The sequence below is a fragment of the Cyprinus carpio genome, unplaced genomic scaffold (assembly GCF_018340385.1).
Source record: "Cyprinus carpio isolate SPL01 unplaced genomic scaffold, ASM1834038v1 S000000893, whole genome shotgun sequence".
Lineage (NCBI taxonomy): Eukaryota > Metazoa > Chordata > Actinopteri > Cypriniformes > Cyprinidae > Cyprinus > Cyprinus carpio.
In genome coordinates this window covers 833-28,546 of record NW_024873617.1, presented here as the reverse complement: position 1 = coordinate 28,546, position 27,714 = coordinate 833, and the positions used below count along the sequence as shown (strand labels likewise).

The window sequence follows — 27,714 nt, the reverse complement described above, 5'->3', positions numbered from 1 at the left end:
ATTTTACCCTGAAAGATACTCTTAAAAATACAAAATTATTGATATTTATTTTTGGGGTTGGGGTCAGTATTTGTTTTAAATAATATGTTTATTCACCAAGGACGCATTAAATTGATCAAAAGTGACAGTAAAGACATTTATTTTGTTACCAAAGCTTTCTTTGTGAAGTAAATGCTGTTTTTTTTTAGTTTATACTCATAAAAGGATCCTGAAAAAATGTATCATGTTTTCCACAAAAATATTAAGCAGCACTGAAAATAATTAAAAATTTCTCTAGAACAAAAAAATCATAATATTATGATTACTTAATAAACAACCAACACACAAATAAAATACATTAAAAAAAATAAAAAAAAAAAAAACAGTTATTTTAAATAGTTACCATATTACCACTTTACTTAATATTTGATCAAATAAATGCAATCTTGGTGAGCTTAAGGGACTTCTTTCAAAAACACATGTTAAATAAATGTTAAATAAAAGATTTTTGTACAAATGAATTAATAAAACCACTTTAATAAAAAGACATGCCTCGGCCCTTAAATGTCCATTGCAAGAGCATTACTGTAAACACATTTTGCTTTTTTAGGTACACATTCAAATTATCATCTGTGCTAATCGACATCATATCACAGATACTTTCAAGCTAAACCTGTTTTGAACCCAGAACATTCCTTTAACTAACCGGCTAGATGAACTAAGTTTCTCCTCCATCTCCCTGTCTCATGCTACAGTGAGGCATCAGTGATTTGCCGTTATAAGAGTTGCTCTTTCCACGCATAACGATGCTCAATTTCACACGTGCATGGCTGTGAAGGTACAAAAACACACACGCACACACATCCGCCTCCCATTTCTGAAGTCTCGCGCAGAAGATCCTCTGTTTGTCAATAATACAAAAAGTTCTAAACATGCTACCTCAGACGGTGCTGTGGCAGCGTGGTGGATATGGCCCTAAGTTCCTCTTTAGTTTGCCAGAAAATTACCCTGCTTTAATACTGAAAAATTCTGTATAGTTCAAAGGCGCCTGGAGTGTTGTGTGTCTGTCTGTGTAGGTCTGCACATTTATCTATATCAATATATTAATAATTATATATATATATATATATATATATATATATATATATATATATATTATATATATATTTAAATATATTTACTATATTTAGTATAGTTAGATGAATGATATATTTAAGTATTTTTTGCTTGTCTTAGATCTCCAGTCCAAAACTCTTCTGTCCAGAGGTGTGGAACGCTGTCCAAGCTCCAGTAGATTGTCTCCACTTTTCAAAGTATAAAGCTGATGCGTCCTCTGAGGGAAAAGTCTGTGAATATTTGTCAGAGACACACACATGTCAGCTTGACGTCAGTATGCGCGTGTGTGTGTGTGTGTTTGCAGAGCTTACACTCCGGAAAGTACAGCATGTGAGGATTTGTGTAGTTGTTCATTAGTGTGTGTATGTGTGTGTGTGTGTGTGTCAGACGGTCTCTTTCAAACAGAGGGCTTCCACGGCATTGCTGGGACCCTGGGACACCCCTCCGATGAGGAACAGCATGTTTGGGGTCTGAATGGAGGCACAGGAGCAGCGAGGGCTGGGTAACGGGGCCACAGGTTCCCATCTCCTCTTCAGCTGGTTATAACTCTCCACTGACGCCAGCGGGGACGGCTGGTTACCTGATAGCACACAAAACAAAGCACTGTCACAAACAAACAGAAATACAGATTTGTATGCCCTAAAGTTCTCAAAATGGTTAGCAAATGCATGACAATTCAAATGTATCAGTGGGTTACATTGATATTAACCATGAAATATAATAAATGTTGTCTTTTTTATTTAATACTGCTGTAGACCATGTAGCTGTGATCATCTACGTATATGCTAAAGCAGAGGTTTTGAAACAGGTCACTATGGAGTGCTTAAGGGTTTGTGAAAATTTGTGTTGTTCTTTCATTTTTATTTTTTTAGTGCTGTCAAATCAATTAATCGCATCCAAAATAAAAATTGTTTACATAATATATGTGTGTGTACTGTGTGTGTGTGTGTGTGTGTGTGTGTGTGTGTATATATATATATATATTACATGTATATATACAAATATTTAATATTAAATATTTGCATTTAATAAACATTTTCTATATAAATGTTTCAGGGGGCTTTGGTCAAATGTCAATACTAAAAGGGCATTAGAAACAATGTGATTACATTAAAAAAAATACATTTATATTATAATACATTTTTTATATAAGCTAAATGAATGAATTTTAAGTAGGTATGCACATTAAAAATGTATCTTTAAAAAAATGCACTAAAAATACTGATGACGACTCCTGTACGACACAGACTTTTAACCAATCAGATGCCCTCTAGAAATGAGAATGTCCCGCTCCCAGTACCACCTACATTCAACTAGCAAGTAGCAAATCATAATCCATGGCTGTGATGAAAACTATTAGAATTTTTTTTTTTTTTTTTTTTTAAAAAAAGGGGATGATCCCTATAATATTTCCCATCTAAACTCCTGGATGCACATAGAAAAACACAGAAACTGTGCCTGTCCAGAATTAAAGGTAGTCAAGTACACTAAACAAGTGTCCCAAACCATATGTGAAAGCCTACAGTTAATATTTCCAGATTCAGTATATCACAGGCAGGTGTGCAGAAAGCCCTGCACATTACACAGCCTCTCCAGCCATTCAATCAACACAACACCCTCTCCACATTAGCATACAGCATCCACAGCGCACATCCTTTCACAACACACACACACACACACACACACTGCGGATGTTTCTTGCAGATGAAGCACTTGACACCTGGCGGGTTTTGGGACTAAAGCAGGTTTGAACAGGTGGCAGCGTGCAGATTTCTTCAAATTATGTAACTCCTACAGATTCTGTGGCTTATGCTTTGAGAAACTTTTGCTCTGATGTTGCAAAATAAAGAAATATATAAATAACAAGAAAGTTTCTCTAGTAAATCCTGGCACAAACACTGCAGTCACAGTGAACGGCAAACCATTTCTCATTTTCCCCAGGGTCAGTTCAGCTAGGCTGGCTGTTTACACTCCTTTGCCTTCAGCGCTGAGACCTAAATCATCACACACTACCTGCCGCTAAGTTTCCATGGTTACTCAAATTGAAGTGCAGATGATATGGACGGACTGGTGCGGTGACTATTGTTATCATAATTTCCCGGTAGAACAAACACTTGGGCGAATCTGTTTGCGGGTAATCAAAAGTGTCACGTCGAGCTGTGCTCTGGCGCTGGCGTGGAGAGCTTATGCGTGTTGCTACGTATCCTCAGGCTCTTTTGTGTTCACACAAATACATATTTCTAAAAGCGGTTTTGTAGGAGCTGTTCGCAAAGGTTAGATTGATCTTTGCTGAATGATTCTCACCACCATCTATGGGGAGCCAGCCACCTCAACAGAAAAGAAAATCATAAAAAAAGTGTTAAATATACTGTAGATCTAACTCATAAAATTAAATCTAAATGTTAAATCTTAAAGAGCTTAAATTTAAAAAAAAAATAAGTTGTTTTCTCTAAACCAACATTAAATCTTTCATTTAGTTCTCGACTAAGAGATTTCAAAATTCTAAAAACTAAAAACATAGCGCAAACTATTTAAAAAATTTTTAATGTTGTTTTCTCTAAACCAATCTAGTTTTCGAAACTGGAAATAAAGTTTTGGAAAATTTTGGTAACTGAACATGCTATTCAGGTTGTTGTGTTCTCAGGTGATTAATTAAACCAGACGTACTGTAGTTAAAGTAATGCAGGCCAAGACACATATAAGTGTAAGTAAAATATAAAAACAATCACCTAGTACATATATAAAGCTAAAAACAATCACCTAGTAGGCGATGGTGAATTTTGTCCATGCTATTGACAAGTTTACCTTCATCTTGTAGTTTATCCATGTTGTGTGCATGAATAAGCTGCTGAGATGCTCAAAACATGGAATTAGTTCAATTTAAAGGGATAGTTCATCCAAAAATTCAAATGATGTCATCATTTACTCACCCTCATTTCATTCCAAACCTGTAGAAGTTTCTTTCTTATGTTGAAGAATTAAAAAAAAACCAAACAGTTGCTGGTTCCCATTGACTTTCTTAGTAGGGAAAGAAATAACTGATTACCAGCATTCTTCAAAATAACCTTCTTTTGTTCAAAACAAAAAAAAAAAACTCATAGAGGTTTGGAACAACATGAGGGTGAGTAAATGATGACAAATATTAATTTCCGGGTGAACTATTTCTTTAAGTGTCATTGTTTTGTCCCTTCAAATCTATTTGGATCAAAACCAATATGTATATATATTTCATCAGAATGTTTTCGGTTGATACAATTTCAGTGCATTACTACAGTTAACATACATTATTTTTTTGTTTTGTTACAATGATAATATAAAACCCACTTGTTTAACATACTCTGGTCCGTTTGTCCAGACCGTGTCATAAATATCCTGAGTCTCTACGCTGGTTGCTATTGTAATGACATAAACATCAACACAACTCCAAGAGTCTTTCTCACACTACAACTGAGAGCATCTGTCAGAGGGAAAGAGGGTGGAAATTTTGTCTTTGCTCAAGTCTGTCCTGACATCTTGACACAGTGCTGAACTCAGAAGGCACATGAGAGAACATTAAGCAACGGAGGCATTTTACTCAGTCAAGCACAGAATGCACAAAACTATAGAATCACTGACTACATAATGAATTCCACTATAAAAAGTAAAGTGAAAAATGTGAGCACAGCTCCAAAAATATTCCCCATTTTGTGTGATGTGTTATGGATGGTGCATATAAAAGCATTTTAAAAATATAGCGAAAAAATAATATATACACACGCACGCACACACACACACACACACACACACACACACACACACACACACACACAGAGCTGGGTAGTAACTGATTACATGTAATCTGTATCCCAAAATTGAAGTACTTGGAATTAGATTAAATTACATTTTAAAATACTCGTAATCAGACTACAGTTACTTTTTTATTGATTGCATGATTATATATTATTCACACAATAGCAATAAATTATTCATAGGTATTAGTATAGTTAAATGCATTAAATGCACTGATTCAATAAAACAAATTATTTTAACAATTAAGTATCACGTTTGCATGTTCACGGTTCTTTGATGTCGGTTAATAATCACATGACATGCAGCTACACAAATAAAATATTTAAATTTTTTTTAGTAAGTGCTTCATTTTGATTGATGTTGTTTTAAAATGATTTAATTAATTATTAGCTTTTCATTAAACCTATGAACCCTCTACAGTTCATTTACGAACCAGTTCGGGAAACCTTGATTTAATGTAGTACTTAATGCACTTTGTTGTTGATCACAATGAATGGAATGTATTTTCTTACTCTTTGTATTTTTATATCAATATGGTACATTATTATGCTATTTAAATCAATGTTATAAACAACTTGGGTCAAAAGTAATCTAAAAGTAATCAAAAAATTGCTAACTACAATTTTTTGTCAATTAATATATATATTAGGGCTGTCAATCAATTAAAATAATTAATCACAATTAATCATATGATTGTAATGAGTTAACTTGTATTTAATTGCAACTTAATCGCACATTTTTATCTTTTCCAAATGTACCTCAAATGAATACTTTTCAAGTGTTTAATACTCTAATCATCATGGGCATGGACAAATATGGATGCTTTATGCAAATGTATGTTTATTATTAGTGAAACCATACTCAACATAGAGCATGAAGACTAGACATGTTTCAAAGGTCATAGATGTTTTTCAAAAAACTTGTTCATGTCTATTAGACACATGAAAAAAAAGAACATAGAAATACCAGGTTCCCATTACTTCTCTTTCTTTGCACTGAGCAATTTACTTACGCAAACCTGTTTACATTTTCCCATGACAGGGCAGCTCACTTCTTCTAAAGCTGGTTTAAGCAAATATTTAGATACTGTTGACAATGTCACAAGTCATCAGCCAAATATGACAAAACAGTTAGTAAGTAAGAATCCTAATTATCCTAATTTCCTTATAACAATCATCCTGGAAATTTCTTTTGTCAATACTTTTTTTGTTACTGATACTGTGATAACACATGAACCAATGATCATATGAATCCATTTGAATGAGGTCATAGATGATTTAGGGACAAATCATCTGAAGAGCAATTTCCTGAACATCATCCTAATAGTAGCCATTAATTTTAGAAAGACACGAGGAGCTACAGGGAATGAAGCATCTCCTCCATTTATGTCATTATGTCTCTGTGTGTGCACAAGTCTATATGGCCTGAGTGTCCAACAATGCCTGTAAAAAAAATAAAAATAAAAAGAACAGAAGAAAAAGAGGAGGACAGGACTAAAGTACTAGCAAAGAGACACAAAAATAGCTCAGAAAAAGCACCAGATACAAAGATGAATGGCAACAGCAGAGACACTAAACACACCGAGACAAGACGTGAAGAAGGGGACGGGGTAGAAAGAGGTGACAACAACTCAGAGAGGATAGAGCAAGCAGGTGAAGGAAGAAGTAGTGTGATGCTCAAATGTGAATGTTCTCACGCTATGAATAATGGAGACGCTCACACACACACGCACACACACATACACATACACATACACATACACATACACATACACATACACACAATCCTCCATCAGCTGCTGTGAGTGCCTGAAATTCTCTCTATTTCTAGACTTAAGAAAAGATGAAATAAAAATATGCCATGTTTAATCTGCAACGCTCTGCCCTAAATATCATTTTTTGGGAAGATGCTGAAATTTCTCGCCCACTCTTTGAGCTGACATTTATTGAAGAAATCTCTCTCTCTCCCTCTAGTAATGTAGCCACAGACAAACAGACTGGAAAAGAAATAAGGCAGTATTTGAGACTGATATTCAGAGCCTTTTTACTGGAGCGCAAATGAACCCAAATGAACAAATCATTTCGTTTGAGGACACGTCGGTCTAAGGAACAGGCTGACGTTGAGCGATCCCACATATTCATTGTTTCAAAATGAGGCTAAGTGTGATTCTTTGACTTTCCAATTAAAACTAAGTTGAAACAAGTGCATAAGGGAATGTTGATCGAACTACACCCTGAAAAATCTTAAATTACACTGCAAGTTACACTGATCGCTTTCTAATGGTAGGTGGCATAGTTGGGAAAGTTGTTGAGATGTGGCCTGTAATTGTTGCAGATGGTGTACTGTGAGGTAGATTCTTGTTGCTAGGTGACATTAGTGCACAGTACTTACTCATGGCTGCACATAAAGACCTGACATAATGAATCCATTTGCTTGATATGGCATTTTATTATGAGGCCATTTCTGCCGCAGGTTATTCAGAAAAATGACAGTCTTTGCACTGTGCTTTGTAGATTTCTTTCCTGGTTTTCCAAGCTCAGTTGATCCTATTTGCATAATCTATTCAACATCGGCTGTTACTTACCGAGTCCCCCCGCAGCGATGACCCATCCACCGAGACAGCCAGCTACGAAGTCCGCCCGCTTCTCTCTCATGCGACAGCTCCGCGTGGCCTTCAACCACACACCTGCACACAGGGGAAAACACACACCAGAGGTTAAAGGTTTAAGAGATCAAGATCGCACCAGGTGTATTATTGGTAAAACCAAAACCTCATTTTCCTTTAGTTTAAAGGTGACATATCATGAAAATCTGACATCTTCTTTGTTTAAGTGCTATAATCAGGACCCTGTGCATCTACCAACCCAGAAAACAGAACACTAGAGTCCCAGCCTCAGAGGAGACAACAGAGTATTTGATTTATTGATTTATTTACTGTATATTGTATAATGACCACCCAAGAGATCATCTGACCAACATGTAAAGGTCATTGTCAGAGTTTTAAACACGACGGCTTTCTTATTCCATGAGAGACAATGGCTTTGTTTCCACACAGACCTTTAAATTATATAACACACACGAATCCCAAAAATCCTGTAAAATCCGACCCAATCAAATGAAGACTTTGAAACTCGCAAAGTGTTTTCAATTTTGTGTGGCTTATGCATTACACGTTCGGCCAATGGTCCATGGGCATGATGTCTTATAAATTTTATATATGTATACAGTATTCTGCAAAAGTCTTACGTCATTAGTATTTTTAACCAAAAAAACAAAAAAAGGTTATAAGCCAGTTATTTCTATCTTTTGCCTTAGGTTTCTTCAAGCGTCTTGGAGACATTGCCACAGTTCTCTACAGTTTTTTTTTTCTTTTCTGTTTCTTCATGTAAAGCCAGATGGACTGTATGATAGTGAGATCAGATCTCTGTGTGGAGCACTGGCTGTTGTCAGACTCCTTGTGCATAAGAAAATCTTACTGGAATATTACAATTAATGGCAAAAGGAATGTTTGGAAAAGTAAACTGATAGTTTTACTAACACACTGCAGCAAAAGGTAGAAATAACTGGCATAAAAACTATTTATGTTGGTAAAAAATACGAACTGCCTAAGATTTTAACAGTAGTATATACTGTATATTAGAGTGTTCAGTCACATGCCTTAATTGGCTCAGGTTTTCGTGGCTCAAAAACATTCAGTGTAATGTTGGCAGATTATAAATTGTGCTCTTCCGGGGAGTTCTGTTCTAGCCGAACAACTGTTGTTGAGATTCCTTCAGGTATTATAGACCTCCTTGGTCTGCTAGGTCTCCAAAGATCGATATAAAACTCAAGCATATGTCTCTGGTTCACTAAAATTTAGCCAGATGGGGCATGTTGTTTGTGGTCATTTGTCAGCACCAACCAAAATTGAAATGGAAACCATAATTTACCATAATGACAGCAATGAAAGAAAACAAGTGGACACTGAAAGTCAGAGAGAGTTCAGACTCACTCACGCAATCAATCTGCCCTAAACTATACAGACAGCTTGATACACAACTTCAGTGATGAACAAACAGCTGAGAAGGGCGTATCTCTATTTTTGATTCCCTAACATGCCATGACCATGCAGTCTCCGGAAAGCTGTCTTCCTGCATGACACCATCTGCCTGGGAAAAAAAATTATGCCCTCAGTTTTCTCAGATGTTCCCATACACAACATTCACTCACTCTTTTTAACTCCTCTGATTTTTCTGAGGGCACTTTAAAATCTGTTCACTCCATTTTCTTGTAACCTTCAGCCCACCTGGCATCTCTTTCAACTTGTGGTCTCCAAGCTCTTCAGCATCTTTCAATTCATCCCAAATTTCAATTCATTCTCCCTGCTGTCGGCCTCACATAAAAGAATGCCATCTGTTTGAAAAATACTCTGTAGGCCATTGTATCCCCACCCACACACTCATACTTGTCCTTATCGGACTTAATAGCCCTCTTGCTCAAGGTATCAAGGTGATGTGCTCCTCATGAAGATCAGAAATACTCCGCTGTAACCCAACCTTGTCCTGACTGATGGCACAATCTGAAATCTGTCTGAAGAGGGAATATCTTTTAGCACTTTCTGACTCTTTAATAGGGTCATAAGAAAGAAATTTTCCTTGATAGTTTCAAGCCAAAAGAATTTAGAATACTGTAAGTGTCAGAAGTCAAATGGTTTGTTCTGGTCTTCAGATTTGATTGGCTAAAATGTGTGAATTTGAGTGCTAACACAGTCCACCAGCACTAGGACTTTTCACTGACAGTCCATGCATTTGTGGTGGGAGTTTTGCCGCTTGTTCTGCAGGTTGCATCGCTACACCCAGTTTGTGGAAACAAGCAACTGTCTTTATGAGTGATTCCGCGAGTTATTTAATTAAGGGATTCATTCAAACAAAGTGATTCACAGCCAATTCTTTTCTTTAAAAACACTGATTAATTCAAGAACAAAACAAGTGAATATATATGAGTCATTGAATTATTTAGTCAACCATTTTGTCCAAACAATTCATTTAGAAACAAAACCTCAGTAACTATTAGCAAGTCAGTGAATCATTTAATTAAGGTATTCATTCAAACACACTGATTCAGTCACAGATGATTCTTCAGGGAAAACACATCAACACTGATAATAACATCAGTGGTGGTTATTCATTTCATGTGGTGGTTTATGCATTTTATGGTCATTAATGTTGATGTGAAAGTTTCCTTTATAATTATACTAGAATATATAATATGATTCAGTACTTTGTACAACACAACAGCAGGACCCAGACAAATAAGTTGAACACTACAGGGATTCAAATAATAATACATTGCTTCCTGCCACCTGTCAATTCAAAGATGCTATTGTCTTGAATTGTCATCTCTGATAATGAAGCTCTGCATTTAAGCACATCCTTTCTAACAAAAACTGATGTGCTGAAAAAATACAGAAAACCAAGCAAGCAAAAGATCAAAGATATAAGCTCTCTCAACCTGTCTGTCTTTCTCTGCCTTCACACACACACACACACACACACACACACACACACACACACACAGTTAATGAAGTGTGGCGGCCCCAGCGTGACCGGTCAAACTGTTATTAGAAGAGAGAAAGGTACAGGTAAGCTCACTTTATGAGATTACAGCACACTAAAAGGAGAACAAGAGAGCAGTACAGAGAAGAAAATATTTGGATGGAGGTAGGAAAAGAGAAACGGTTAAGCAGAAAACAATTTCCACCCCCCGCAGCCCCTTCTGAAACCATGAGATAAATTGGTTGAAATTGCCAGTGACTCCACGCTGACAGGGGTTTGAGTGTTTGTCTTGCTCTCTCAATGCGTATGAGATGCAAATGGAGCTGAATAAGGGTTAGAGGTCACAGATAACCCTCTGAAGCTCTAAATCACTCAGACATGCTCAAATCACGGTGATTTACAGTGATGGTGGCTTCTCTCCTTATGAGATCTCTGGAGATCACATTTCATTCTCAGATTCATCCATTTTCATTTGGGACAATTAGGTAAAGGGAACCTTCAGAGTGTAGCTGGTCACATCTAAATCTACTTCCCCTCTATTTATTGTAAAAGGTCAACTTTTCTACTAATTTTTAAAGATATTCAGGCAACCATATTAAGTAAAATAAGATATAATGGTAAACACTTTTGGTTCCATTCATTAACATTAGTTAATGCATGGGGTATCATGAACTAACAGTGAACAATACTATACAGTATATATTAATCTAGGTTAATGTTCATTTCTACATATACACAAACACATTTTAACAGAAATTATTTAACAGTAATTTTTACAAAGCTTATGCTACACCTAAATCCTACAGTACGTCATCGGCTGGAAGGCCACTCTCGTGTATGTGCAAACGACAGTTAGCGGAAGCTAGAGATTACAAATTAATAGTACCAGATTTACTAAACTGGGCAAATTATAGCATAATTCTATAAGCGCCGATGGAAGGGGAAAATTCTGTGTGTGATTTCCTGACAATGCGCACATTAAAGAACACAGACTTAACCAGTTCATTTCCATAATGACCAGCGCAATCTACCAAGAGCAGCACAAATTACCACCTGCTTTAAGACATGCTTTTTTTGGGCATTAAATAATGGCAAATACCAGTAATTTGATGGGTGCACACGTTAGTAAATTACGTTGCGTGATTCATTTTAATAATCTCCTGCCATAAATTTTGCGTCTGAAAGGGAAACAAGGTCAGGCGCAAAAATAAACTGTCCACACTTTTTCAGTGCTAACTCTTCACTGCGCGTTTTTTAGTAAATCCTGATAGTAATATTTTAAACGCCAAAAGACAGTTTGTGCTGACGCAAAACAGTTAGTAAATCTAGCCCATAAAGTTTTAAATATGGATATTTTCCTTACACAAACGCATCACTTCAAGAGGCCACTTTTTATGATCTGGAGCCATGTCGAGCACTTTTTATGATGGATGGGTGAACATAATCTAATTGGACCTGGACTTCAAAATCTCGACCCTCATTCATTGCTATTATAAAGCTGGAAGTGCCAGGACATTTTTTAATATAACTCCGATTATATTCGTCTGAGAGAAAAAAAGATTTAACTAAGCTTGAGGGTGAGTAAATCATACGGTAATTTTTATTTTTGGGTGAACACTAATTGGTTACCACTTCCTTAGATAAACTTACGATAAAAAAAGCGATTCTTATCATACCATAAAATACTCTTAATTTAGAGAGTGGAAAATAAGAAAGGAGGAGTCACATATCACAGCAAAGTCTACAAAGCACTGCACTTTTCCTTTGAACTGCTGCTTTAACCAGACATGCACACAGCTTTCCTGTCTGTCTGTCTGCCTGTCTGTTGACCTGTCGCTTGCTATTAAACCAGACATGCACACAGCTTTGCTTCTCTCTGTAGATAAAGAGCAGGAGGTGTTGTATGATTGACAGTTCTGCAGGCTCAAAACAATGACCCAGCTGGAGATGAGACCCTGTGTTTATTTAAAGCCAACAAATCAGTCATCTCTGCTCTTTCTATTATGCTCACACATGCACACACAAGCACATACCCCTAGTCTGATGTCCACTTGAAAAAAAAAAATCAAATTTTTAAAGTTTTTTCAATCTACAGATGTTTCTCTCACTGTCGGTCTACATATTTCCGCCATGTATTTTAATCAAGACTCTTTAAAGTGCTTCAACCAAAGTGCCTTTCAAGAAGAGTCAGTTTACTTGGCAGACATCCAGGCTTTCAGGAATACAAAACCAACTCCTATTGACTTGAATGGGGAAATACCAAAATCTCAAAAACTGCTTACCACATTTGGGCACTGGCATTTGATCACCACTGTGAATCTCATATCAATGGCCAGATAAATCTCTGCTGCTCCCCTGCACACTCTCAGGGGTAGAGAAGCACTGTGGGATTGATTAAAGCAGATCGATGGGCTAATCCACGAGAGCTGTGCACTATATCAGTCAGTGTGATGCTGATACTGCGGAGGAGCACATGTGGAGTTTGTGTTATCAGAGCTGCTGGTCCAGATGGCCCTTGTGAGGCAGGAGAGAAAAGTTGAAAATAAGGAGAAATGACAGGAGTGGAATGTGCAAGGTCAGTCTGAGAACGAGAGATAAAGCGAGAGAGGAGGAGTGAAACATGTGACAGCAGGACATCAGCAAGACTCACACAGTGAAAAACACAGTTTTTATGATGCCTTGAAAACCTTTAGGGTGGAAGTTTGTATCAAATCCTGCACTGGTGGTGCACACAAACCCTTTCTGCACGCTGTTACTGTGAATAAGGATGAGGGATCCAGCAATTGTTGCTAACACCACACTCATTCATGTACAAAAGCCCTGAGAACACAAGCTGACAATAGCAGCCGTCACGCCTAATGAGTGAACACACTCTGCCTGTACGGCACAGCACACAGCGGCTGAAGTAATGAGTCTGTGTTCAGAATGATTGTGAGAGGATGTGTGCTTTTATGTCTCGAACAACATCCACTGAAGATGTTCTTGTGTGAAGCTAAACCAACAATATCAAAGAGATCCCACTTTCATTAAAGGGGTCATATTGTAGATCCCCCGAGGTCTGCTTTATATATATATATATATATATATATATATATATATATATATGGTGGCCAAAATTATTAGAACATTAGTGTCTTTTTGCTGCAGTGTGTCAAGAAACCTAGCTCCATAGCTCCAGTACTGTTAAAAGTTTTAGGCACTTTGTAAAAAATGCTGTAAAACAAGGATGCTGTCAAAAATAATTTCATAAATAGAGATTCTTTATCAATTAACTTCTATTAACTAAATCAAATCAACATTTGGTATAAACCATCTTTTGCGTTTAAAGCAGCTTTGGCCCTCGGTGAACTTGTGCACAGGTTTTGCAGGTGGGTTTCTTGAAACATCTTGGGAGATGTTGCTACAGTTCTTCTGGATTTAGTCTGTCTTAGTTTGTCCTGGTTCTTCATGTCTTTCCAGACAGACTGAATGATGAAGAGATCAGATCTCTGTGTGGAGCAATGGCTGCTGTCAGACTCCTTGTGCCAACAAAAATCTCACTGGATTATTACAATTAATGGCAAAATTAATGTTTGAAAATGTAAACTGATATTTCCTACTGACACACTACAGCAAAATATAGAAATACATGACTTAAAATGAAACTTGTAGCTGGGGAAAATACTAGTGTTCAAATAATTTTGGCCACCACTGTATGTATGCATGTAATATACAGGTACATCTCAATAAATTAGAATGTCATGGAAAAGTTCATTTATTTCAGTAATTAATTCAAATTGTGAAACTTGTGTATTAAATAAATTCAATGCACACAGACTGAAGTAGTTTAAGTCTTTGGTTCTTTTAATTGTGATGATTTTGACTCACAAAAACCCACCAATTCACTATCTCAACAAATTAGAATACTTCATAAGACCAATAATAAAAATAAAAAAATGTGTGAATTGTTGGCCTTCTGCAAAGTACAGTATGTTCACTTGGTAGAGGCTCCTTTTGCTTTAATTACTGCCTCATTTCGGCGTGGCATGGAGGTGACATTGTCTGTGGTTCAGGAGTGGCTAAACAAGAGGAATACGACAACTGTAACCAAATTCCTTGACACCTCTGTGTGTGGTGCCTCTTGATGCCTTGACCCCAGCCTCAGTCCATTCCTTGTGAAGTCACTCAAATTCTTGAATCGATTTTGCTTGACAATCCTCATAAGGCCGCGGTTCTCTCGGTTGTTTGTGCATCTTCTTCTTCCACATTTTTTCCTTCCACTCAACTTTCTGTTAACATGCTTGGATACAGCACTCTGTGAACAGCCAGCTTCTTTGGCAATGAATGTTTCTGGCTTAACCTCCTTGTGAAGGGTATCAATGATTGTCTTCTGGACAACTGTCAGATCAGCAGTCTTCCCCATGATTGTGTAGCCCAGTGAACCAAACTGAAAGACCATTTTGAAGGCTTCTGATTTATTGAGATGCACCTGTACATTAGAGGTGGCAAGGTACACAAACACGACGGTTCAGTACATACATCGGTTTTTTGACATCATGGTTCGCTATAGAGCAGGGGGGAAAAATCATGCGACTAATCATATGGGAGGACAGACTAGGATCATACCATTATGTGAAAGAAGGAATGGGGAAAGAAGCTCCAAAGATAGTGAGAGTAGTGGTACAGGCCAGGTACACAGAGCGACAGGGAGACACTGCATTGTTGCAACATCGGTCCCCTCAGAGAGCCTTCTCAAAAACAGGACAAATAATCACAGAGAGGAGAAACCGCATCAGCACTTCCAAGCTGAGGCATCTGATATTTCTGAATGCCAACCCGCACTAAAGTCTAAAGTGTTATTATTAAAGTTTTATTAAAAAGTAAAATAATATTATTATAAAAAAAAAAAATAAAAAAAAAAAAAAAAAAACATACAAATAAGGCTTTTATGAAAACACTGAATACAAAATTGCTTACCAACACATAAACCATTCACAATTGCTAAAGTGGGCTAAAATAGAAGGCTCAGAGTGATACTAAATAAAGAGCCATTTGGGAGCCGTAAGCCAAAAGAGTGGAATCTTTAAAAAGAGCCAAACTAGTTTACTGAACAAATAGGTTACAATGGTTAAAATTTACAACAGAACCCAAACTTAAATCTAATTACTATTTATTTTTAAATATGATAATCAACACTCAGAAAATGTATGCAAATGTATAAATGTTGTTAAATTAACTTAAAAATTAGAAAAATTTATATTTGTTGTTGAAATATATTCATTTACACAGTGGCTGTCATAACTTATTTCATAACAGATTTATTTACATATACAGTCCATTAAATAATTAAGATGTAACTAACAGGTAAAGTAAAATATAATGAGTACATAGTCTAATATTTCGTGAAATGCTCTTCTCTAGACTTCATATCTCTAGCAAAGTACAAGCGGATACTGATTACTTGCCTGAGCTAAATGAAAAGCTACATGACATTTTGTTTACAAGCTGTTTTTGACTTGACATCTTGCATACCAAACTGAAAGTTTCTGGTACGAATATGCATACCGTTACACCCCTAATATATATAATATATATCATTACAAAGTGTTTTTGAATTTTGTTTGTTGAATTTTTTTTTCTTTTGCAGAATAAAGAAATTATTAGAAAAACATGAGGGATGAGTAAATGATGATAAGAGAATATTCATCTAGTAAAAAATAAATATACTTAACTCTAATATATTTATTTAATGATAAGTATACTAAAAATAGACTGGCATGTCTATACTAACTGAAAATACATTCTGAATGTAGTTATTTCATGCTTTCATCAAGCACAAACTTAGTGCACTACGAAGTCATTTGTAAAATACTATACTTTTTACAAATGCATTTGGTAAAGGATGAAATATATATATTCATCTTTAAGAAAGTACACTGGCTAGGTTCTTAATTCCATCTACAGCATGTTTGAAACTTGTTAAAAGTGATTTTCTCACATACATACCCATATAAACTAACTGGATGAAACCTTTGAAAGAGGACGCCACTTCATAACCCCAATGACAAGACCATGCTCACTCAGCACAACAACTAGTGTCTATACGGGATGAATGAAGCAACTCATCTTATGATCCTGTAGCTGTATGAAGGCCATATAATGTATGTCTGTGGGGATTGTTTGCATTGTATGTTATCATATAATTTAAGTAAACAAGGCCATTGTATGAGTTCTCACCTAAGGCTATGGCACAAGAGACAATATCAATTAAAACAATTTAATTTGTTAAATATTGAAGTAATAATTCAGTAATTTATTTTAGTTGAAAAATACAATACAATACACAGTATTTGAGTTCTATTTGTTGAGTATAAAAAAAGTATAGATCAGGGATAGGCAACGTCGGTCCTGGAGTGCTGCTGTCCTGCAGAGTTTAGCTCTAACCCTAATCAAACAGACCTGAAAGAGGTAATCAAGGTCTTTTTGATTACTAAAGCTACAGACAAGTGAGGTTTTTTTCAGGGTTGGAGTTAAACTCTGCAGGACATCGGCACTCCAGGACCGACGTTGCCTACCCCTGGTATAGATAAAAAGAAATGTTTTGACTTGCAAATAATTATAATAATAATTCATGCAGTATTTTGTACGGTTATGAACTTTAGAGACGTTAACTACATGAAAAGTAACAAAATGTATTAAAATAATTTCAATTCAATCGTCACATATAAATCCGCAGCATACTGTAAAACCATCAAACCGCCAAAATATTTCATTGCATTTTACATTATCGTTATATTAAATAAATGGATATTTAAAGCGTACTTAAGTAAACTTGGAGTAGTTCCACTTTAGCACAAACAAGTATATTTATTACAACTTTAGTTAAACTTCAGTGTTTTTTTTTTTTTCTGCACAACTAAAATGCATTTAGTACAAAATGAGTTCCAATTTACACTAAGTATACCAATTTATAGTGTGGCACAAATTTATTTAGTTATATTAAAGTACATATGAATAAAATGTACTGAAGTATACTATTTTTTCACTAGGGTATCCTTTTAACTTTGCAAAAAATCAACAAAAGCCTCTTTCATGTGCCGTAACAAACTATTAAGATGAGAGATTTTATAAAAATAAATAGATTAAATAATAATACAATAAATAAAACAAATGCCAGCTGCTCACTTGTACTGTTATACTTTTATCTGTAGTTCTTCTGGTGTTAATAGCAATAATAGCATCTGACCTGCTTAGACTGCAACACATCCGAAATTGCATACAACCTTACTATTTAGCTAGTAGGTGAAAAAACAGTATCTGAAGACAGTAGTATACTTGAATTGACAATATTCATAAAACAGTAGGCAAAAAGTTCCCAGAAGACCTACTACTCCATGTCAGATTCTTAAATGTGAGTCCAGTTTACAATCCCATGAGGCCACAGGAGAGGAGTTGTGAATGGAAGTGAAGTGACACAACTGGCTCTGGAAGGTCACATGACAATGACAACATGACAACTATAGTATGGCTAGATTACATTCATATACACACATTCAAAAGAAGTAGCTACTCAAAGTATGCGATTGTGGATGCAGCCCATGACTTATATTACTTATATGTGGGCAGCTATAAATTAATATTTCAAAATTTCAGAACTACCCATTTATGCAGCTTGCAGTATGCTTTCATAGTACAATGAATGAACTCATCTTAAAATACTATGTTCATGATATAATGATAAAAGCCCTTTTAATATTTATACAGATTACTACTATGCATTTTCATTTCTTAGCAGATGGATTTTGACCAAAGCAACATGAACAAGTATAAAGGTTATGCTGACCATTCAGAAAGCAACTAAAAGATATAAAAGGAGTTCTTTGTACTGGCTCTTTGTTAAAAAAGAAAAAGAAAAAGAGGCTTTCATTTGGTATAGTGGATGGTTTCTCCTCCATAACTCACAATAAGAGTCAGAGTGGCCACAGGGCTTTACAGGATCATATTCATACAGTAAAGGATGTGACTACAGTGTCCAGTGATATGACAGGGTAATATTAGTAATCTCAGCCACTCAGCCATTTGCTCATGGGACACATTTAGCTCTGTAATTCAATTACTCATTCTCAATGTCCACTGCTGGCAGTATGATTTATGACACATGCTGTACTGGGAGGGTGGATTCTGCCAGTCACTGTACATCTACTTTCATTTTTGGTCAACCCTCTTGATGGGGATTGCAACTGAAATAATAGTTTACCCCATCATTTAAAAATCATCTATTTCTGTGACAGCACTGAGTGAATGTATTCACCGAAGCACTCTAGTACCTTCTCTTCAGAATGACTGGATGCTTTTGATGCATATTTATGTAAAACTGTAGCCAAGAGCTAAATGTCATGCCACAATGTTACTAATATACATAAAAATCTCTAATTAATACAAGCTGAAAGTTTTTATACATCAGTTGAATTGCATTTATGCATCTCCATAACAGCATGGTAATGCATGATATCTTAATATGCATGCTACCAAACTATGGTTGACTGGTTGTATTATATTTGCATGAGACTGACCAAGAAAGCAATGTTTCAAACATAAGCAAAAAATAAAAAGAGAAAAATGAGATGCAAGTATTAAAGGTGACAGCAGAGGAGGATGCAATGAGACAGTGAGTGACAGAAAGGGAAAATCAGAAAAGAAATGGGACAGAGAGAGAAGGAGAGACAAACAGACACAAAGAGCACCATGGAAGGTGTTTGATTATGCTATGATTCTTCTCAAATGTCAAAGGCTCTTTGCAAGCACTCTCACTTAGCTCTGACAGACAGGGAGATAAAGAGCAACAGAGAGAGAGTCATCTCAACTCATAAATACTGGCAGATGGACAAAGGAGCTGGCCAGAGGATAATCAGACAATCCTTCACTTTCATCCGCAGAAATTTGCTTAATCGATTTGACGTTATAAAATGTTCATGTGCTAATGCATTCCAATATTTCTAAGGGCAACTTAGATCTAATGTATTACACTAAAAATTTAAAAAAACAGTTAAAATTGTGTCCTCATATCCTAACCTTCATTTCGTTCCAAACCCATATGACTTTATTTCTTAAGTGTAGATCTTTTGTAAAATGTACTCGCCATCTTTTCCATACAATCAAAGTGAATGGGTATCTGGGTTGTCGAGTATATAAAAGTAACATATCATTAATGTTGTCCATATGACTTGTGTACTACAAGTCATACAATAGTTTTATGTGAGGAACACACCTAAATTTCATTCAGTATTCATTCAAATACTGCATAGATGATGTCAATAAAAACATACCATATGTAAGATGTTAGACAGTCTTTTTCCACACACAAAGCTTACCATATAGCTTGAAAAATAGTGTAATATGAACGAATTTTATATTAATTTGATGTTATGTTGTTATTTTGGAGCTTGACATGCCAGATCCCTTTTCACTCTTATTATATGTAAAAGAGCGAGCAGTACATTCTTCAACATTTCTTCTTCATTTCATGTGTTCGGCTGAAGACAGCAAATCACACAGGTTGTAATACAGGAGCTTTATTTTTGGGGGAACTATGCCTTTAAAAGATCATTTTCTTTCTTAATTAAAACCAGAAGGTAAAAAGTAAGAAACTTCAAAGTTCAGCAGCACCTCACAATAAGATTCGCTTTGATATTAAACTAAAACACCATTTGTAAAGTTAGTTCATAATGCAGCCTGACAAATCCCAACAGATTAAACACGCAAGAACTGACATACATATTGCATTATTCTGCTTGTATTCGGGTGGAATTCACAGCAAAAATGCTTTTGAATGTTTAAAAAAAGAAATGCCAGGAAAACCGTTTGTGTACTGTACACTGCAAGCATAGCCTCAGTCTATAAACCATCCAAGACAAAGATGAAGAATATGCTATCCTGTATAATATGTGTGATAAACTGGCTTGAAGCTAAAACAGGACCTTCAGAAGAGCACAGTGTAGAGCTGTAGGGGTCGATCACTGCCCTCAAAGACACTTGTGGGATTAACAAGGCTTGAGGAGATTTGTAAACCACATGGAAGAGAAATGAGTCAAACAAGCAGAAGTTTTCAGCAAATAACACTGAGACACAGCTCATCTGGTGTCTGCCAATTACACTGATGAACTCTGAAACCAAAGTCAATAAGTGGGATGAAAGGAAAACACAGATGAGGGAGGAAAAATGTGTTAAGTAAAGCTCCAGCAACACTCACTAAATTGACTGCATTCATTAAAATGTGCTATAGCTACACAATTCTACAACATTTAAATACAAGAAATCAATGTAAATTCCAAGCCAAAGGCCATGTGACTAATGTATTAAATCACCATATTGACCGCATATCCACAAGTAAAAAAAAAACAAAACAGCAAAAGCTAATTTATGGTAAAAAGCCCAAAACTGTAGAAAAGTATTAAAAATGTGTTAAAGAGGAGTGATTCATCAGAGAAACACAGGCAGTGGTGTGGTGATGCATACAGTATGTGCAGCAACCTGAGTTTATATCCCGCTCAGTCCTTCTCATTTTCACTGCATTTAGTTGGCATAACTAAATTAATTTGGACAAAAAGACTACTAAACCAAATCCATTCAAACTATTTATTTTTGTTGAGAAGGCTTACAGTTATTTAACTGCATGGAAAAGCTACCTGAATTTAATTATGTAAATGTTTTATTATTGAATGAACAAAGGAGTCGAATATGATAAGGGGATACGATTAGGAAGCCAATGCTCAGGGAAGATTAAAGGAAAGGTTTAAAGCAAAGGAATTCAATGCTGAACAATATACTAAATAAGCGATTATAATGAAGTAATGAAAAAGGAAGGTTCTCGGTGCTGAAGAGGAGAGCTGAGGAACAGAGAGAGAGCAGAGAGAAGACGCTCATACTAATGATTCCTCTCTAACAAGCCTCTGCTCGCTCTTTTATGTGGTGCTGCTCTGAGGATGCTTGAGGGAGAGATTCCTGTCAGACCCAGACCTGCACTGCAGTTCCACCATAGACTACTCAGAGAAATCAGACTTTATCCAGCTCTCATAATTGAACACATCAGCTACAGGCTAAAGGAAAATTTCAGGTGAAAAGGCCAGGATCAGAATCACAAATATTTAATAAATATTTAATTGTTGTTTCTCATTCTGCGGCAGAAAGAATAACTGGTGTTGTTATTGTTAACTGAAACTATTAAAAATAATTTTTGGTACAGAAATACATTAAAGTTATACAAATATTTGAATTAAAAAATGTTTAAAAATATAAAATTGCTTTAAAACTACATTTATAAATATAATTTAAAAATAAAAGCTCACAAAATAAAATAGAATAGTAATATAAATATTATATAAATTAGTAGTAAGAGTATATAAATATTACTAAAATAACTAGTGAAAAATAAATATACTAAAATGTATTTGAAATAGATTTATTTCATGCTAAGTATACAACAAATTACATATTTATGTACTTAATAAAAATACCCTGCAATTGTACTAAACTAGTAGGCTATTCTTAAAGTCTGCTTAATTTGAACAACTCATTTTGTGTTTAGTGCACTTTAATTGTGTGGAAGTAGTGCTGAAGTCCAACTTAAAGGGATACTCCACCCCAAAATGAAAATTTTTCATTAAAGGGTTAGTTCACCCAAATATTAAAATTATGTCATTAATGACTCACCCTCATGTCGTTCCAAACCCATAAGACCTCCGTTCATCTTCGGAACACTGTTTAAGATATTTTAGTCCATGTCCAGAAAGGTAAAAAAAACATTGTCAAAGTAGTCCATGTGACATCAGAGGGTCTGTTAGAATTTGTTGAAGCATCGAAAATACGTTTTCTTGTCTTCTCTTCCGGGTCTGTTGTGAACGCGACTGCTGTGACTGCTGACGTACGACGCTGCTGACGTGTTTTCTGAGAAGAAAATGCTGAATAAAGTCGTAAATAAAGTTAGTACGTCAGCAGAGTCACTGCAGTGTTGGGAACGCACTCACAACAGACCCGGAAGAGAAGAAAATGCTGAATAAAGTCGTAATTTTTGTTATTTTTAGACCAAAATGTATTTTCGATGCTTCAACAAATTCTAACGCACCCTCTGATGTCACATGGACTACTTTGATGATTTATTTATTACCTTTCTGGACGTGGACAGTATACCGTACATACATTCTCAATGGAGGGTCAGAAAGCTCTCGGACTAAATCTAAAATACCTTAAACTAAAATCCAAAGATGAACGGAGGTCTTACGGGTTTGGAACGACATGAGGGTGAGTCATTAATGACATAATTTTAATATTTGGGTGAACTAACCCTTTAATCACTTACCCCCATGTTGTTCCAAGACTGTAAAAGCTTAGTTTATCTTCAGAACACAATTTAAGATATTTTGGACGAAAAACGGTAGGCCTGTGACTGTCCCATAGACTGCCAAGTAAAATACACGGTCAAGTCCATAAAAGTATGAAAGGCATCGCCAGAATACTCCATCTGCCATCTGTGATTCAACCGTAACATTATGAAGCGACGAGAATACTTTTTGTAAGCGAATAAAACAAAAATAATGACTTTATTCAACAATTCCTTTGTCGACAGTCTCCTCTGTGTCTCTCATTATCACTGTATGCTGTGTATGCTCTTCTGTATCATCCGCACCACAAGGATGCACTGTTTCTACGTGTATTTAGCTTTGATTTGAAAGAAAACAGCGCATCCTTGTGGCGCGGATGATACAGATGATACATTTTTGTTTTCTTCTCGCAATTAAATGACAATACAATGAACATTAAACTATACAGCTGACCCTTGTCCCAGGAAACTGATTTCCTAGCTGTGCTAATTTAACGCCTCTTTCTTCTCCTATTATTTTGCGCTAATGACTGGTTGACTGCACATTGTCCCATTATAAATAAAGTCTACAGGTTACAGTGATATCAATGTTGCAATACACAATGCAAATCACATTGCAACAGACTTTTTTCTTTTGCATTGTAATGCAGAACGACTCATAAATACACACAAGCACACAAATGTAGTCCTACGTGTATTGAATGGGGAGATTAGAGAAGAGTATAATGTGTAATTGAGGATATGGCCTGTAAACGTGGGCTGATAATTACAATGGGCAGCATTTCTCTACGGCCTCTACAGTAATAGGTAAAGTGATAATGGAATTAGTGATTGCCTCTTACACAAGAAGGACTCGCGCTAGCCTCCATTTACCACACACACACACGTACATAGGCCTGTGCACACAAACACGGCTTTCTTTCACACACTTACAGCTCACGGAATCAGAGCACACAACAGCAGCATTTAAATGCAAATGAATCTTGATTAAAAGGTAAAACTGAGCAGGTTACAACCTGTCCCGCTCACGTCAGCCCTGTACGCTTGGCATCAGCAAATACACAACAATTTATGTTTTTTTTTTTTTTTACTCTTCCAGCTTCTTTTTTTTTTAATGTAAAAAGCCTTATAACTCACAAAGCACGTAGGATCCAAAAAGGTGGCTTGGTGTTTAAACATCCTTTCTTATTGATTTTTTTCCCCTTTCTGTCCTTCTCTATTTGTTCCTTTGGCTGAGTGCAATGGATAGAGACATTCGTGTAGCAGAGGTTTAATATATAGGTAGGCAGGAATATAATTTGAGAGGTCGGTGAGAATGACCCTTAAAAAAACAAAAAAACCGATCAGACTTCATTCTGTGTTGGAGATTGCCCTGGAGTTTGACAAACAAGTACACACATATAAACACTGGCAAAGGCAAAGGGAATACAAAGGGAAAGTGACAGAAGATGAAAAAACCAATAACACGTATCTTTGTGATAAGGGTCGGTGGCCCGTGGGGGTTTGGCTATTTAAATAAAGATGAGAGAACACTCTTATTTTTGTTAGCGGAATTAAAAGCTCCTTGAGTGGTACTCCTGGGATGAGGAAAAAAGGTTCAAACATAACATAAAAACACAACAATTAAATACAAAACAAGGCAGAAAAACAACACAAAAAAACCAACACAGACGAAATCAAACATTGAAAGCATTAGTAAAAACGCTTTTGCATATTTGAAATGTAAATAATTTAAATAAAAACATTTCATGAAAACATTAATTTATTGCTATTTATGTTACTATTAAATTGTTTTAAAGACTGATTTAAAAATGTAATAGTGATAAAATGAATGAATGAATAAACAAAGAAATAAAATAGCAATTAAAATTAAATTATAAAATGTTAAAAGAAAAAATAATAATAAAAACGATTACCACTTGTTAATTTTAATAAAATTTTTCAAAATCCTCAAAACCAAAAAACATAAAAAAGACCTAAAATTCAAATACCCAAATTTTAAAATGTTGTCTCAGATTTTATTATCAACAAATATTACAAATCACATTTTGTAGCCCATATTTTAAAATCTAGCCTCAGACTTTTTTGTTAGATCAATGTGAATATTAATTCTGAATGAATGCTTTCAATGACTGAACGAATATGATGTTTTTCCTATATCAGGTCCCTTTATGTAAATGAATAACTACACCATGAATATCGACTTAAATTATATATCCACAGGCTGTTGTTTATTTAGGGCATCAGAACATTTTAACTGACTCATAAACTCTCTTAAATGGGTACTGGCCAGTCAGCAGCTAAAATAAAACTGATATTGCTGGATTCTGTGCACAATGACTGAATAATACTTCCTGTGCTCAGAGGAAGGTGAATAAATGTTTTCTGTGTGCCCCTGTTGACTTCTCCCAACATGAGAAATGGAATTAAAAAAAATATGCATTTTATAAGGTCAGAGGACTGACACAGCAGTTTCCACAAGGACCTCATAGGTGGTATTCGCCCAGAGATCATGTTGTATACCAGTGAACAGTGAGAGAGTGAGGGAGAAACAAATATATTTCCACCCCTCCTGTGCTGTATGTACAGTGAACACAACAACACATCAATCTTTCTCCCACCTGTCACATAGTGAGGCTGAAGAGATTGAAAGCTGAGCTGCCAGAGAGGTTTCAACCACAGCATCAGTGCAAAAGTGAGAGGAAGTCATGTAAAAGAGACCACAATGTTGTCAAGGCTGCTTTAAGCACCTATTTCATGTTTCATGATTTCATGACAGATCGAACACTGATTGAAACACATTGCTGTGGACTGTAGAGCAGTGCTTGGCTTGTTCAATGATATGGAAATAAAATAAATATATTGACTCCTTAAGGCATTTTTGTGTGCCTATTTGCAAGTTTCCACTAGTTACAATAATGCAATGTCTGTATTTGGTATTGGTATTTTTTGGTATTTTTTCTAAATCTAAATGTAAATATATGTGACTAAGTAATCAGTATATGATGTAATTAATTGAATAATTTTTTGTATTTATTATGAAAACACAGGTTTACACAGGTTACCTGACGTCAGTTTTGATAAATCAAATTTTACCGACAGCCGTTCAAGCATCAGATGACCTTTTCTTTGATATTCACCATTTACAAACATAACAAACAAACTTAACTTACCATGACATTGTATGCACCTAGTTTATTTTGCACACTGATATGAAATTATACATTACAGTGCATGCTGGAGCCTTTGTGCATGCAACTGAAGAGCATTCCCTGTGAGCACAGTACCGTATCCGTCGAACTCATTTATGAAGTGAATTTGAAGTGCGTCTGAAACATCTCCGGTTTGATGTGGTCATAAAGACCTTTTGTGACTGAATAAATGCACTTCTTGTCATAAGAAAAAGTGACAGAAACAGCAGTTGTGAGAGGGCTGGCCAACATTAGCTATGCCCCTGCATTAATTTGTTAAATATTTTTAACACGCGTTAAGATGGAAAAATTAATGATCTGCGTTAACGCGCTAATTTTTGAAAGCACTAATATACATATACAGTATATATCTTACAGACTCCAACTTTTGAATGGTAGTGTAGTGTTATGACTAAGCCAGGCAAAACTTTTTCTTAAAAACATCCTTTTTACAGTACCATTCGGTTATATTTATTTACTCCAACAATGTACAATGAAAAAAGTGTCTCTGAGCTGACAATCTAATGATCACATTTCTTTTGTGTATCATTTATCAATAAAGATTCAGCAAAAGAGATGAAGTGCTCACCCAGCTCACAATCAATTCCTCTACAGTGGAGACGAAGTGAGGTCTGGAGTAAAAGTTGTGGGGTCCAGGCTGCTGAAGACCCCCCGCCAGGCTGAAAAACGCCCTGTCGCTGGCAGTGCATGAGGAGAACGCTCTGCGGCTGGGGATGCATGGGTACCGCGTCCAGCTCTTCATCTCAAGGTCGAAGGCCTCGAATGCGGTCACTGGCAGCTTGCCCTGACGCCCACCTGTAGGAAGGGGAAATAAGAAGAGGGTTGCAGGATTAAGATGACGTATAAGTGTGTGTGTGTGTGTGTGTGTGTGTGTGGTGTTGTGTGTGGTATCTCTCTGATAAGACTCAATCATTGTGTCACATCTGTCCCTGCTGGAGTCAGTGTGGTGTGCGATTACCACATGTTACGGCTCACTGACAACACTTTGGTCTCCTCAGACAAAGCTGACAGCCTATTACATTATTGGGTCTCTGACACACACAGCACACACATATGCACACATAAATATGCCTCTAACAGCACACCTACAGCCATACCACAGGCTTGAACGTACAAACTCATTTTACATTTTATTCATGTAGCAGATGCTTACAAATGAGATGAAGGTTTGAACTTGCATGACGTTTCTGACTACAACACAAATGATTCATCTTATGGAGACCGTAACACCTACACACACAAGTAATGATGATATAGAAAACCACACTTAGCAAGACGAATCACTGTTTGTCGACTAATCGTTTTATTTCATTACATTAATGTATTTGGCAGATAATTTTATCAAAGAAGTGTTACTTTCTCTAACCCAAGGACCACTGTTAAAAAAAAAAAAAAAAATATTATATATATATATATATATATATATATATATATATATATATATATATTATATATATATATATATATATATATATATATTATATATATAAAACAATTCTTTTTTTGAAGTTATAAAAAAGGTTTTTTGTGGAGTACATACAAAATAAATAAATAAAATAAATAAATAATATTTCAGCCTGTCCACTTGAAATTTCATGTTTAAATTTAAACGTGTTTTACCTGTCATTGCAAAGCAATTTCTAAAAATAACTTGTGTCTAATAACTAGATCTATTATCTCGTTTATATCTCAAATGATCTTTTTTAATTTCTCATGTCTTAAGGTCATG

At 35.7% G+C, this 27,714-nt stretch overlaps 1 protein-coding gene across 1 annotated transcript; it reads right to left on the bottom strand.

Annotated features, from left to right (window-relative positions):
- Window positions 1-398: 398 nt before the first annotated feature.
- On the bottom strand, window positions 399-26,780 carry LOC109108318 (kelch domain-containing protein 8B; the record flags this gene model as incomplete). The annotated part of the gene is made up of 4 exons (XM_042753974.1): window positions 399-1,675; window positions 7,469-7,570; window positions 9,420-9,429; window positions 26,563-26,780. Coding segments are annotated over 4 exons (527 nt in total), but the record flags the coding sequence as incomplete, so codon positions are not given.
- Window positions 26,781-27,714: the final 934 nt, after the last annotated feature.